The following is a 13,747-nucleotide window of genomic DNA, read 5'->3' as shown; positions in this document are numbered from 1 at the left end:
TTGCCGTTAGCAACGGATCACATACGGAGGAATTGCTATAAACACGCTACAGTGTTTGGGATTTTTAAGCATTTCCTCCCATTCAGGCCACTTTATTTTAGTGATTTTTCTTTATATGTATAGAATGTGCCATTGCGTACTGCTGGTAGCATTCTGTTGCACCTGGTAGCCTGTGTAGCATGGCCTGTTATAGGTGGGGCTTGTAGCCCTATCCCCTCTCCCACTGCCTGAGTGATCTCACTATGGAAGGATGTGGGAGCTTGGCTGTGAGTTAGATCTTAGCACCATTCAGACCGTGCTCACACACCACAGGTGGTCTAGTGGTAGGAACCCATGCCACACTGTGATACCTCGACGTGGTGCAAAAGGGCTCCGTTGTGTTCCTGACTGGAATACATTGGCTAAAGTCTACGTTTTTAACATCAGCCTGAGGGATTAGCCAGTGTTGTCCGTTGCATATCATTGTGGTGCCCCTTTCGCAGTGATTTATGTCTGTGGACACAATCACACCACAGTCTGTAGCCTCAGACATAAGATTGAAGACACCAAAAATACAAACCAGATTTTCTGCATTACTTCACTTGCCTTAAAGAGGTTATGCCATGATTAGTTTAAAAAAAATGAAAATCTGAGATCATATAGCACATGACAATCTCTTTCTAATAAAACTAGAACCAGCCCTTTACCTCACATAGATCCAGAGATCTCTCCATTCACTGATTCAATGCTAGATTTATTTCAAGCTGCTCAGGGGATGTGTCCTTGTTGGGGGCGGGGGGGTCCTGTAACTGTCACAGCTTCTAACAGAAAATTTGGCTGGAAGGATGGAGCTGAGCGTGTGCATCCACCTCAGTTATGTTACTGAGGTGGACAGAAAAATGAGGAAAAGAACAAACAGCAGGTGGCAGTATATAGATACATATTATTGAATAACTCAGTAGCTGTATGAGATTTTAAATTATACATTTAGAATTTTACATTTTAAACAGATGTCTACGTAATCCACCAAGTTCTCTAGCCTCAGTTATACCAGTTAGGGGGAGTTTGCATTAGCGTTCGCAATTCTGTTTTTGCTTTCCTTTATAACCATGTTAACGGAATTGTAAGACGGAATTCAAAACGGAAACCTTTAGAGGCATTCCGTTTTGATCTGTCATAATAGAGGTCCATGGGCAAATATAACGGATCCGTCTGGTTTCCGTTATCCAGGACGGAAAAGAAAGTTCTGTGGACTGTACTAACTATAAGATTTTAATAACAGATTAGTAAGGCACCCGAAGAATTAAGTGGTTAATTGTAAAATATTCTTCACTAGTAGGATGACCCGGCTTCGCACGGATATATTTCCACTATTTAATTTAGGTTTGTGTGTGTTAAAAGATATCGACAGTATCCCTCATAACAGTGAACTCCACAGCCCCCACCCCTTAACACTGACCCCCCCCCCCCCCCCCAGTGCCCCACCTCCTTAAAATGTGACCTCCACAGCAGCTCACCCCCTTAACTTTGACCTTAACAGCAATCTACTCCTTAACAGTGACCTCCACAGCGGGGCATTATTGTCTTTAATTAGAAATATATAAAACCCCACAGAATTAGTATACACTTAAGGTCATGTGAGTTACATCAGCCTCTACAACAACTTTGGCTAAGCGTCGCAACCGAAAATCATATTAACTCGCACATAAGCTGTCTTATTTATTTATATTATGTATCGCTACTATATTCCGCAGCGCTTTACAGACATTGTCATCCAACTGTCCCCAATGGGGCTCACAATCTAAGTTCCCTATCAGTATGTCTTTGGAGTGTGGGAGGAAACCGGAGTACCCGGAGGAAACCCACACAAACATGGGGAGAACATACAAACTCCATGCAGATGTTGCCCTTGGTCGGATTTGAACCTAGGACCCCAGCGCTGCTAGGAACTGAGCCACCGTGCTGTCCCTATACTAAGAATGTCCATCGTCTTATACTAAGAATGTCCTTCATTGCCTACAGCAGCCAATCAGAGCTGTAGCAAAATAGAAGCTGAGCTGTGATTGGTTGCTATATGCAACCTGATGAATATCCAGGCTAACTGCCACAACAGCCAACAAACAATGGCTTCTGTAGTTTGGCGGTTAGGTTGCTAAGCGTATTTTTTGGCAAATAATTGGAAAGCGCAGGGTGAAAATTTCCACTCAAAACATAGTCTATGACTATGTTCCTCGAGTCACAGGAGGCGGCTGTGCAAAATTTTGTGATTGTAAATGCAACGGTGCAGATTCCTTTAGTGGACATACATACATACACTCAGCTTATATATATTAGATACTGCAAAAAAAAGGGGGTTAGTCAGCACCTCCCAGTGTGCAGGTGCACACCGCCATGGCAAAGACCTAGAGGAAAAAAAAGAGACAATGCAGCAGCACCCTGCAAATCAGATAAAGTACAATAATGCCAAAAATTATAGTGCTAATGCTATGCTTATTTATAAAGTGAGATGCTTGGCCAATGCATTTTGTACAAAACCATCTGAGCCCGTCTGCCGTACGTCAAGGCGATGTCTGCTAGACGGGTCCTAACACTAAATACTACCTGTTATGCGCCATAATGGCCGCCATAAAGATCAGAGAGTGTTGGATCCACATGCATGCTGGATCCACTCTGCTTTTTACCATTTTTGGTGCCATAATGGCCTCAATTACAAGGGATACAGGTACCAACATCTCCATTACTAGCTGAAGGACCCGGCTTCGCACGGGTATATTTAATCTATTTCATTTAATGTTTGTGTGTGTCGTTAAAAGATATTGACAGTATCCACTATAACAGTGACATCTACAGCACCCCACCCCCTTAACAGTGACCTCCACATCCCCCCAGCTCTTAACACTGACCTGCCCCCCCCACAGTGCCCCGACCCTTGAAATGGGACCTCCACAGCAGCCCACCCCCTTAAGTTTGACCTTTACAGCAGCCTGCCCCTTTAACAGTGAGTTCCACAGCACCCCACCCCCTTGATAGTGACTTCCACCCCATCCGCCCCTTAACACTGACCATACAGTCCATTTTACTGACCTCCACCATTCCTGGCTCTCTTAACAGAGACCTCCACAGCAACTTCCCCTTTAACAGTGACTGCCACAGTACCCCGCTCCCTTAACAGTGACCTCACAGTACCCCGCTGCCCCTTTAATAGTGGCCTCCACAGTCACCTCTTCCCTTAACAGTGACCTCCACAGCGGCCTGCCCCCTTAACAGTAATATCCACAGCGCCCCCCCTTTAACAGTGACCTCCACAGCGGCTGCCCCTTTATTACTGACCTCCACAGTACCCTGTCTCTTTAACAGTGGCCTCTACAGCAATCTGCCCCTTAACACTGACCTCCATAGTGGACCATCCCCTTAACTGTAACCACCACAGCAGCCTACCCCTAGGGTAGCCAGAGGTCCGGTTTTAGGCCAGGACAGTCCAGTTTTTAGACTCCCTGTCCTCCGTTTGGCGCAGGGCCTGGACAGAGACAGCAATGTCCTTTTGAACAGCTCACTCTCAGACAGCAGCTCTATAATTTTTTCAATCCCTGTCAGCTGTGGAATGGGAGGGGCGTGGTCTAACCGGGTCAGGGGCATAGCTTAGCGGGACCTGGGGGAGGGGTTGTTAAGTTCGTCTTTTGAGGGTGGCCTTAATGGCCATTAATTTTGACCTCCACAGCACTCCGCTCCCTTAACAGTATCATCCACAGCGCCCTGCCCCTTTAAAGATGACCTACAGCAGTGAAGAAAAATGTCTGGTTTGTTATGGAAATCTGGTGTAAAACTGTGTGTATGTGAAGACTTAGGACCTGCGAGCTTCTATTGTGACGATGTGTATGGCAGTTGGGATATAAAGAGAAAGACCTGCAGGCTTCTATCGGGTAATGTAGGTCATGTGATGTGCCATATTAGCATTTTTGGGGAATATCTCAGGAACGGTACGTGCTAGAGAGCTGAGACCCGGTCTAAAACCTTCCCGGACACCTGATGTATGTGTGCCAAATTTTGTGATTGTAAATGCAATGGTGCGGATTCCTTTAGTGGACATAAATACACATACACTCAGCTTTATATATTAGATAGCATTGTAGAGACAGACATTGGAGCTGAAATGAATGGCCATAATTTATATAATAATGTTTAAAATTTGCATGCAAAATTTAGAAATATACACAGAAATCTCTGTGTGCCAGGAGATCAGCCTTGTCCTCCCTCTTCCTCCTCACTATCCTGTGTCTAGCCTTAAGACAGCCGGCTGCAGCAGGAGCCTCCCCTCTGCGCTGTCTTCAGTAAGGCATTAAGTTCTATCCCTTGGCTAAGCATCACCCTTCATCTGGTCTCCCGCCAAAGATTGAAGAGATCATCTAGATTAACCGGCGTGTTATGTGTATTATTTCTTCGTTTCAGAAATATACAAAAAAAATGCGTCAGACTAACAAGCACTGGGGCAGGATTACACCCTCTTCTGTTTTATCTTTCACCTCTAGGTTTAGTGTTCTTTGAAGCAACCAGCTAGGAGCTCAACTTTTATCAAAAAATTCTGTTCAGCTTCTGCGACCCCTCCAGTCTGTCCTGACTGAAGTTAGATCAGCCTTTCTATCAAAATACAACTGGCAACCTTTATTTCTCCCTCAAGTCAAGAGAAGTTTCAGCTTTGGCTTGTTGGAGGTCTGCAGGAGACACGGAATGTATTACAGAACCCAGGTGGGAATGTGCCCTTTAAAGGTTGTGCGCTATTAATCCACCAACAGGTCCTACAAAGCTGTAGGCCCTTATTGATCGTATCCAGCCAAGCATTCATCATACAGACTGCATAACATACAACTGTCAAAGAATGAAAGTCTTTGCTATCATCCTTAAACAGAGAGGTTGGGGGAGAAGCGGCCGCAGGGCTGATTTAGTTTTCAGATACCTCCTCCTTCGTGCATTATACATTTTTTGCAGAACTTGCCTGATGTAGACTGAGGCAGGGAAGTTATTTCATCATCACGGAAAGCAGAACAAGGCAGGAGCTGCAATGCATAATATTGGTAGAAGGTTGATGATGTGCAATTATGCATGCAAGACCACCGTGAAGCTGTGGCCACAAAGGCCGCCGCCGGCACGTTAATCTCACATTAACCGTATTGGCCGTCCTCTGGGAACTCTTGCTATTAAATCATTACTTAAATAACTGTCTGTAATATTGTCAATAACATTTCTTGGCAGTGTCTTTTTTTTTGCAGTAATATAGGGGCTTTGGGATTTCGTACAAGGCACAACATGAATATATTTACATCTATTGGTGGCCATGCATTTTTTATGAATATGTCTGATTTGCAGACAGTTGACTTAAAAAAAAATTGTCTATGTCAGTCAGTTGTGGATGTTTTTGCAGATGTGGTAAAGAATTTTTATTCTTGCCATTTCTGTATTCTTTTTGAAGGCACTAGACTATAGCAGTGGACTCTCAGTATGCCTTCTGCCATAGTTTACACATTTACAGTTTATAAAGATCATCTCTAGGTCAAAGTTGCCACTTTCTATATCATAATAAGGGACACACAAACCCCCTTAAACTGCACTGATATATGGTATAATCATTTAAAGGGGTTTTCCAATCCAGAATATTTCCAAACCAGCACCTGAATCTGAATACTTTTGTAATTTCATGTAGTTAAAAATGTTGTATAGCCACTGAGTTTATTCAATAAAATGTATCTGTATAGCGCCACCGTTTTTTTTTCTTATTTCTTGGACCTGCTCACTGAGAATGCTGCACATGCTCAGTTTCATTCTTCAACTGCCTCCTGAACTGTGATAGGGAGAGCCGAGACAAGCCTCCTGAGCTGTGATAGGGAGAGCCGAGACACGCCTCCTGAGCTGTGATAGGGAGAGCTGAGACACACCTCCTGAGCTGTGATAGGGAGAGCTGAGACACGCCTCCTGAGCTGTGATAGGGAGTGCTGAGACACGCCTCCTGAGCTGTGATAGGGAGCGCTGAGACACACCTCCTGAGCTGTGATAGGGAGCGCTGAGACACGCCTCCTGAGCTGTGATAGGGAGCGCTGAGACATGCCTCCTGAGCTGTGATAGGGAGCGCTGAGACACGCCTCCTGAGCTGTGATAGGGAGAGCTGAGACACGCCTCCTGCGCTATGATAGGGAGAGCTGAGACACACCTCCTGAGCTGTGATAGGGAGAGCTGAGACCCGCCTCCTGAGCTGTGATAGGGAAAGCTGAGACACACCTCCTGAGCTGCAGCAGAAAAGAGACTCACCTTGAGCTTTCAGCTTGATATAAATCTAGCAGAGCAATGAATGGGGAGATCTCTGGATCCATCTGAGGTACAGGGCTGGTCCTAGCTGTGTTAGAAAGAAGTTGTCATGTATTATATCATGTCTGATTTTCATTTTTTACATTAGCCATGGAATAACCCCTTTAACATTTCCTGCTTAGGCTATGCCCATATTTGTGTTACGGTATTCCAGTTCTTTGTACCAGCAGAGATGCAGAATACTGGAATTGCCATATCTGGCATGGCCAGGTATCACTGGGGCCCCGCTGAATCCCTATTCACTATAATGGGATCCATCGGGGATCTGACAAGAAAACCAGCTTTCTGCCGGGAAAAAAAATTGAAGGAAAGGAAGCAAGCAGAGATGAGTGAAGTATTCAAAAATTCTATTAGGCTGCTTTGACGAATTTTACCCAAAAATTTGCTTTGTGACAAATTACTTCTGCCTCTCCCTGTCATTGTACCCCTCAGATGCCGCATTCATAGCTGATTGTGGCATCTGACAGTTATAACACAGTGTAAAACAAAAAAATAATAATCCTACTTACCTTATCCATTTGCTCGCAACGGCCTGGCCGTCATCATCTTGATTGAAGATCTAGCATTAAATCTCGCGTGGCCTGCAATGATGACATCACATTGATTAGTGTGGTGACGATATAAGTCACCACGCACGGGATTTCGTGCGACATCTTCAATCAAGATGGTGGCGGCCGGCCCATTGCGAGCAAATGGATGAGGTAGATATGCTTTATTTGTTTTTTTACACCATTTCAGGGGAAATTGATTCGCCACCATAAAGCCTGAGGAAATTTGGCTTTGCAGTAAATCGAATTTTCCCTGAAATTCGAAGATTCGCTCAACACTAGAAGCAAAGAATGTCCAACTGACTGACAACAGGAAGAGGTCTTAAAAACTGTGAGGAATGCAAGTATAAAGAATATTAGAAATAAATCCAAAGCACAAGGTTGCATCTACTGTACAGTGATCCCTGGGTACAGCAGCTCATCTCTTATTCAAGTAAATAGGAGGTGATCTGCGGTATGCCATGCCAGAAACTACACTACGGATAGATCCTACCATCCACTGCATAGTTTCCAGCCCCATTGGCTGCCTGGAACAGCTGATGGGTGGAGGTGGGTATTTTGAACCCCAACGGATCTGATATCAATAACCTATTGAAGGATAGGTCATCTATATCTAGGTACCAGAAAACGCCTTTAATATTATACCCCTTTATTTCCTCTCTCACTCTTCTCCATCAGATTGGTAGGTTTATGGAGGATAGGAATACTAACTAATGTGCAATTCTATTTTTGTATGTATATTTTTGCAACAAAAAAATAAAAAGAAACGGTCCTAAAGTTACAAAGGATAAAACTAAACTAGACAGGTAGAAACAGCGCACATTTATCACAATGACACAGGCTGTAGGATAAATGTTGGAAGTATTAAAAACCTCTCTCCTCCTTAGGGCTCATGTTCACGACCGTAGCCTGTTTCGTGGGCTGCAAATTGCAGATCAGCAAAAGCACGGATACCGGCCATGTGCGTTCCGCATTTTGCGGGATGGAGCATCCTGCCCTCTGTAGAACTGTCCTATCCTTGTCCGTAAAACGGACAAGAATAGGATATGTTCTATATATATTTTTTTTTTTACGTGGCCGTGGAACAGACATATGGATGCAGACAGCACGCGGTGGGCTGTCCACATCTGTTGCAGGACCCATTGAAGAGAATAGGTCCGCATCCCACCCACTAAAAATGCAGATCGGCTGCAGGACAAAAGCACGTGTGCATGAGCCCTTACTCCTATTTTTGTCTGGAATACTTGATATCAATATTTCATGCTAAAAAAAATACTGCCTCGCTTTGTGATTTTAGTCACACATTTTGTAGACACTGTTCAAACCTCTAGAGGGAGGTGTAAATAGTATCTAAAACACATTTAGTGCCCGCCACGTGCTACACTAATTTGGTGACATTTGCACAGGAATTGTAAGGAGTTTTGCTTAGTAAATCTCTCCCATGGTATTTCTGTTGACTAAATCCACGTACATGTTGTGCAACACGTGATTCATATTTAATGCACGGAACAGGATATGATGAATTGGAGGATTAAATTATATCAACAGGCTGAAGTCTTCGGCATGAAAAGCAGCAGTTTGCACAGCTCGCTAAGGTTACCAGTTCACTTCATTTTCTTACAGAATCAATTCCCAATGGTTTTGCTCATCTTAAACAATTGCCCATAATGTATCAAGCTGGAAGAAAAAATCACAAGATTTATCTTCAGCTTCAACATATTTTCATTTGGCATTCAGGAAATTTAGTAGCTGTGCACCCGCAACTGCAGAATCCTGATTTGAAAATTAAGAGCGCTAGCGAGTGCAGTGATTAAATTTTGTCTGCTTCTACAAATATAACCAGGTGATTATTACATTTGATTTATGTTATGGGTTAGGGAATACAATTAATATTACAAACCTGCAGTTTGATGATATCAAAGCCTCATGCTTGGTTCTTCGGTATTGTGCCTAATTGCTAGTAAATTGCGTTCTGCATTCTTATGAGCACTGGATCGTCCCACATAATATCTGTCTTTGCTGTGCAGGAGTCTGAAGTAGGTTAATACTTTGTATTCATAGCAACTCCATACACATTTCTTTTTATAAAAAATGAAAAACATCACCAGTAAAGAAATTTAAAAAAAACAGTAAAAGTCCATTCTGGTTTCTAAAAGTTGCGAGATTGGGCTTTTGTGATTTTTTTGGGCTTAGTTGGCATATAAACTTTAATTTTTACACCATTAATTCCAGTCTGGAAAAGGGGGACGGGAAAATAGACGTGGTTAGCCTGCAGAGCTGATTTAAAGGAGTTTTCTGGGAATTAAGAAAATTAAAATACCTAAATATTACATTATTATAAATATATTCCCAAATACCTTTCATTAGGTATAATGGCTTGTTTTGTCTAGGGAGCAATCATTAGGAGAAATAAAATGGCTGCCGTACTATCGGTACACACAAAACCTGACCTAATCACATAGCAGGACAAGTTACTTCACAACACTGAGCTAAAGAGCTGCCTTATCCTCCTCTCCTACTTGTCAGAGATTATGGTCCTGAATACAGCTGATAAGATCTTCAGCTAAGTCTCTGTGGGAATGGAGTTCATGAAAGACATGAAGTACAGAGAGGACAGACAGGACAGACTGTGGTGATGTGGGGCTGTGGTAATGGAGACTGCATACAAGTGCTACTGCTCATTAACCCCATCCTCCTCTCTGTACTTCATGTCTCCTCATGAACTCCATTCCTATAGAGATTCAGCTGAAGATCATATTAAAATGTATTACGGATCATAATCTCTGACTGCAACTTTTCAAAAAGTTGCAAAAATTGTCTGTCTTACTGCAGTAAAGGGGTGGTGTAGAAAGAGGAGTAACATATCAAGTGCTAGACTTCAAGATGCACACATTTTTTCAAACATTGTCCAGCATTTGATAAATTTGGTGCAAATTACTGTAACGCAGATTCCTGCAAAACTGACTTAGAAATTTCCCTTGTGACTAACCTCCCTTCATGAAGTTACAATATACTGCAAAATTAGTTGGGTCTGTTTCTGTGAAACTGGATGACAACCTATTTGACTGTCAGTTCAGCTTTACAGTGGTTGTCACTTAGCTTCCCTGTACTCCTGAACAGTTGATCTTCCAAGTCATGTAGTCATCCACCCAATACTGCCATATAGTCAAATAACTAGGCAGATTTGCTGCAGGGTAGCAAACCATGTCAGATTGGGGTATCTTAAGCTCACCATAGGAAATGACCCTGAAGATCTACTATCCATCCATCCATCCAGAACACATACATGATCACTTATTACTGTACACACAGGCCTTACATATTATCAGTATGACCTAATAGGTTATTTGTGAATCAACTCGTTGGAAAGACCCGAGTGGCAAGTGATTGGCTCCAATGTCATCTTCAAATGATGTTGTCTTCAATTATAGCTTTTGGCCAGGATCCCTTGTGCTCTTGTAGGCCAGCCCATCCCTGGTAACAAGCCTTATGGAAGCTGTAATGGGCATCTGTATAGAAGAGAACATCTTAAAGGCTCAGGTAGCAGCTTATCTCATTGTAATTAATTATGCCACATCCTTCTTTTCCATGACAGATGTCAACTGGCTCCCATACACATAAGATAGCGAGCTGGTCCTGGCGAAATCTGCAGATTTGGCCGGCTTTACGATTATATGTTTGGTCACTTTTCGTATATGAATAAAAACCAGTTGGAAAAGGAATTGACTGGTAGTCGTCATGATAAGCCAATTCTCCACTACAATTTTAGTTACTATGGTGTTGGATGTGATATAACTGTGTAACCAAAGAGGATAAATTGCTGGTTCTCATCCAATAATAATGGCAATTGTGCTGCTTATTCTTAGCTTGAGCAAATATACTGTAAATATATTTATTTAATGTTTTACCATTATCAAATTAATGTTCCTACGTATGACACTTGAAAACATTTACTTATGGCTCTTATTTACTTTATGGGCCCCTATTGGGGCCCTCGGCAAAGCTGTTATCTGTTGGGAAACCTGGCAGTTAGTGTTCCATTTTCCTGCAGCTCCACCACTGGAGAAATGAAGTATTACACTGTGTCTATTCATATCAATAAGTTGGCTGTGTAAAGCAGAAAAGGACAGGTCCTCCAAAGCGAGAAAAGTTTTTACACCGGCTTTCTGTTTTGGCTAAGAGATGAAAACAGCAAACCCTCTCTGTTATCACAAAATTACCTAATAGAGTAACAACCCCTTTAATACATAGATATCATTATAATGTGAAATCTTTCCACAGGTGCAAAACATCAGCCTGCTGGAAGGAGAGTCAGTAACAGTGGAGAGCCTAGAAGGGGTGGAGCCCGTCATTCTCGCCAATGAATCCTTTCTGATGAGGGGTCAAGTGATTCGAAGTCCGACCAATCAGGTCATGGTGCATTTTCAAAGTTTACAGCCATCAAACCTGGGCACTTTTCGATTTTATTACCAAGGTAAGGTATCTGGTGTTGTGTGTTGTGAATTATAAAAAACCTGTGCATGGAATCAGTCTGGATTGAATACTTCTGCCATACATTCTTCATAATGACCAGTAACTAGTCCTCCTCACTATAGCACTGAGGATGGGAGGCCATCATGCTCCTAAATGTTGGCTGACATTCCAGTTATCAAAAGTGACTACTTCAGATTTTCCAAAACATTAAGACATTTGCACTGGATGCTATTGTTGTTGCTTATCAGTTATTTGGAAAAATGTGTACTCCCACTTAGGAAACAATAGAGCCAGAAAAAGATTTATTAGAGATGTGATGAATAACGCCAATGCAGTTGGTCTAAACCACCCATAGATTGATATTTGAGGATCCTGCAGTTTTACAAGGATCTGCTGCAAGGGTGAAAGCTTACTACAGAGGCAGACAATTTATATGCTTCGAGACAAGAAGTCCTCTACCGACTCCATTGTTAGTAACCAAGAAGCCGGAGAATTGGGCCAAGGATCATGGAAAGGGTTGGGAGAAACCAACAGGCTCTTCTATGTTAGTAAAATCTATCTCCATCATGGGGCCTCAGTATTACCGGTGCTACACGGCTCCCTCTCTTCTGTGTATGTCACTCATCTGCTGACAATGTTGATGTTGGATGCCTGCCAGATACCAGTTGTAGGAAAATTAATTAACCATGCTGTATTTTCTGACAAATATTTTCTTGTTCATGCAAAGGTAAGCAGCAGAAAATACATCTGCACATCTATGCATGACCAACTAGTATGTGTTCATCTATCTTGCAGTGTTCTATATATGCAGCTTCTCCTATCAGAAGATGCATGTTTTCTTCAATCAACCCATTGCTTTCAAACTAAAGACACTTACATGATAGGGACCCCATAGGCATTGAATAACATAAATGCCATTTGTTTTCTTAGCCAGCAATATTGCACTTTTGTAGTTTGTAGATTGCCTTGTGTAGAATGCTGACCAACTGTCTGTTTCTGCTGGTGTCTGTGTGTATGTGAATTTCCGAGGGAGACAAGACTGTGGGCCCGTCTGGTGTGAATTTCAATCCTTTTCACAAGTATACAGAACATGTGGGCTTGAAAAACATGACAAAAATTTAACACCCAGGGAAAATATTTGCAAACAAAACAAACATAGCCTTTACTGGAGCCATCTGCTTGGAGAGATGGTAAAGAAAAATATTTGTGTTTATGTGTATAATTACGAACCATGCGGCACATCACAAAGTTACCCTTTTATGGGATATACTCTTTTAAAATTGCGGAGTATTCCCAGTCTTGGTCGATTATTAGTCCCATTGAGCTTTGAGAAAACAGTTTTAGCATTCAGAAAGGGTTTAGACCTTTTGATGTTACAAAACAAAATTTCCAGTTTACTTCAGAGATGCCTCGTAAGCAAGACTTATTTGTCAGGTCAAAAGTAGCACATTCTCTTCCACGGACTTTATAATTATAACTATAAAAAAAATAGTTAGAAACCGGAGGATATCTTTAACACTGTCACACAAATATCAGTTGGCAATTAAACTGGAGAACTGACCAATTAATATATGTATATGCGTGCTGTTTCTATGGAGGAGGGGATCTGTGACTGTGGCACTGCTCATCTCAGGGAAAGCGATATATTTAGCAAGGGAAAGGCCAAATAGCTTGGATTCATAATTTACCCAACAGCAGCTGTCATGGGGGTGTTGTAGATTCAAAAGATATCACATTATAAGATACTAAAAGTCATCTAATGTCTGTGGGCAGATTTAAGATCCATCTATAGTATCTGTCTTTCTGTATATCATCCGATTACCCACCCATCTGTTCATTTAGTATTGTTTTGCCCACTATGTCTCCTAAGACTTGACACAAAATTGTTATTCAAAATGTTTTATAAAAGGGTTTCTTGCAATCAGTAGGAAGTGCCATCATATCACTAGGATGTGCCATCACCTCCTTATAGAGGCTCATAGGCCCATTACATAAACTTGCCATTATCTGCAACACATCTCAATGGAAATGGCATTATTTTTATAATCTTAGAAATATTCCACAACTTTCGTGGCTAAGCAGGACATATGAGAGGGAAGAGCGTCTGCCGAGCTCCCCCGCACCATTGGCTCTCATCATGAAAACCTGCTGATATCGCGCTGCCACAGCGCTGACTGTGCCTCTTATAGACCCGAGACCCCCTCTGGTGTACAGCGGGACCGACAGCCCCCCTGACAAAGAAAAAAGACCCTAAAGGAGCAGAGAAAGAAATCCAATATGGCGCTGGAGCGGCAAATCTGGTGCTCCAGGGGCGTGCAGCAGAAGCACAGTGTGAAGCTGCAGCCAAACTGGAGAAATATGCCCAAACGTCTTCTGCCCTAGCTGGAAGGGGA

At 42.5% G+C, this 13,747-nt stretch overlaps 1 protein-coding gene across 1 annotated transcript in view; it reads left to right on the top strand.

Annotated features, from left to right (window-relative positions):
* SEZ6 (seizure related 6 homolog) overlaps window positions 1-13,747 on the top strand; it is a 533,546-nt gene that overhangs the window by 374,584 nt on the left and 145,215 nt on the right. Inside the window, exon 5 of the mRNA XM_044285764.1 lies at window positions 11,163-11,355. Coding sequence (XP_044141699.1) covers window positions 11,163-11,355 — 193 coding nt within the window. The remainder of the gene's footprint in view (window positions 1-11,162; window positions 11,356-13,747) is intronic.

The sequence above is a fragment of the Bufo gargarizans genome, chromosome 3, assembly GCF_014858855.1.
Source record: "Bufo gargarizans isolate SCDJY-AF-19 chromosome 3, ASM1485885v1, whole genome shotgun sequence".
NCBI classification, from domain to species: Eukaryota; Metazoa; Chordata; class Amphibia; order Anura; family Bufonidae; genus Bufo; species Bufo gargarizans.
The sequence above is the reverse complement of the archived record's forward strand: the minus strand, read 5'-3'. Positions and strand labels throughout refer to the sequence as shown.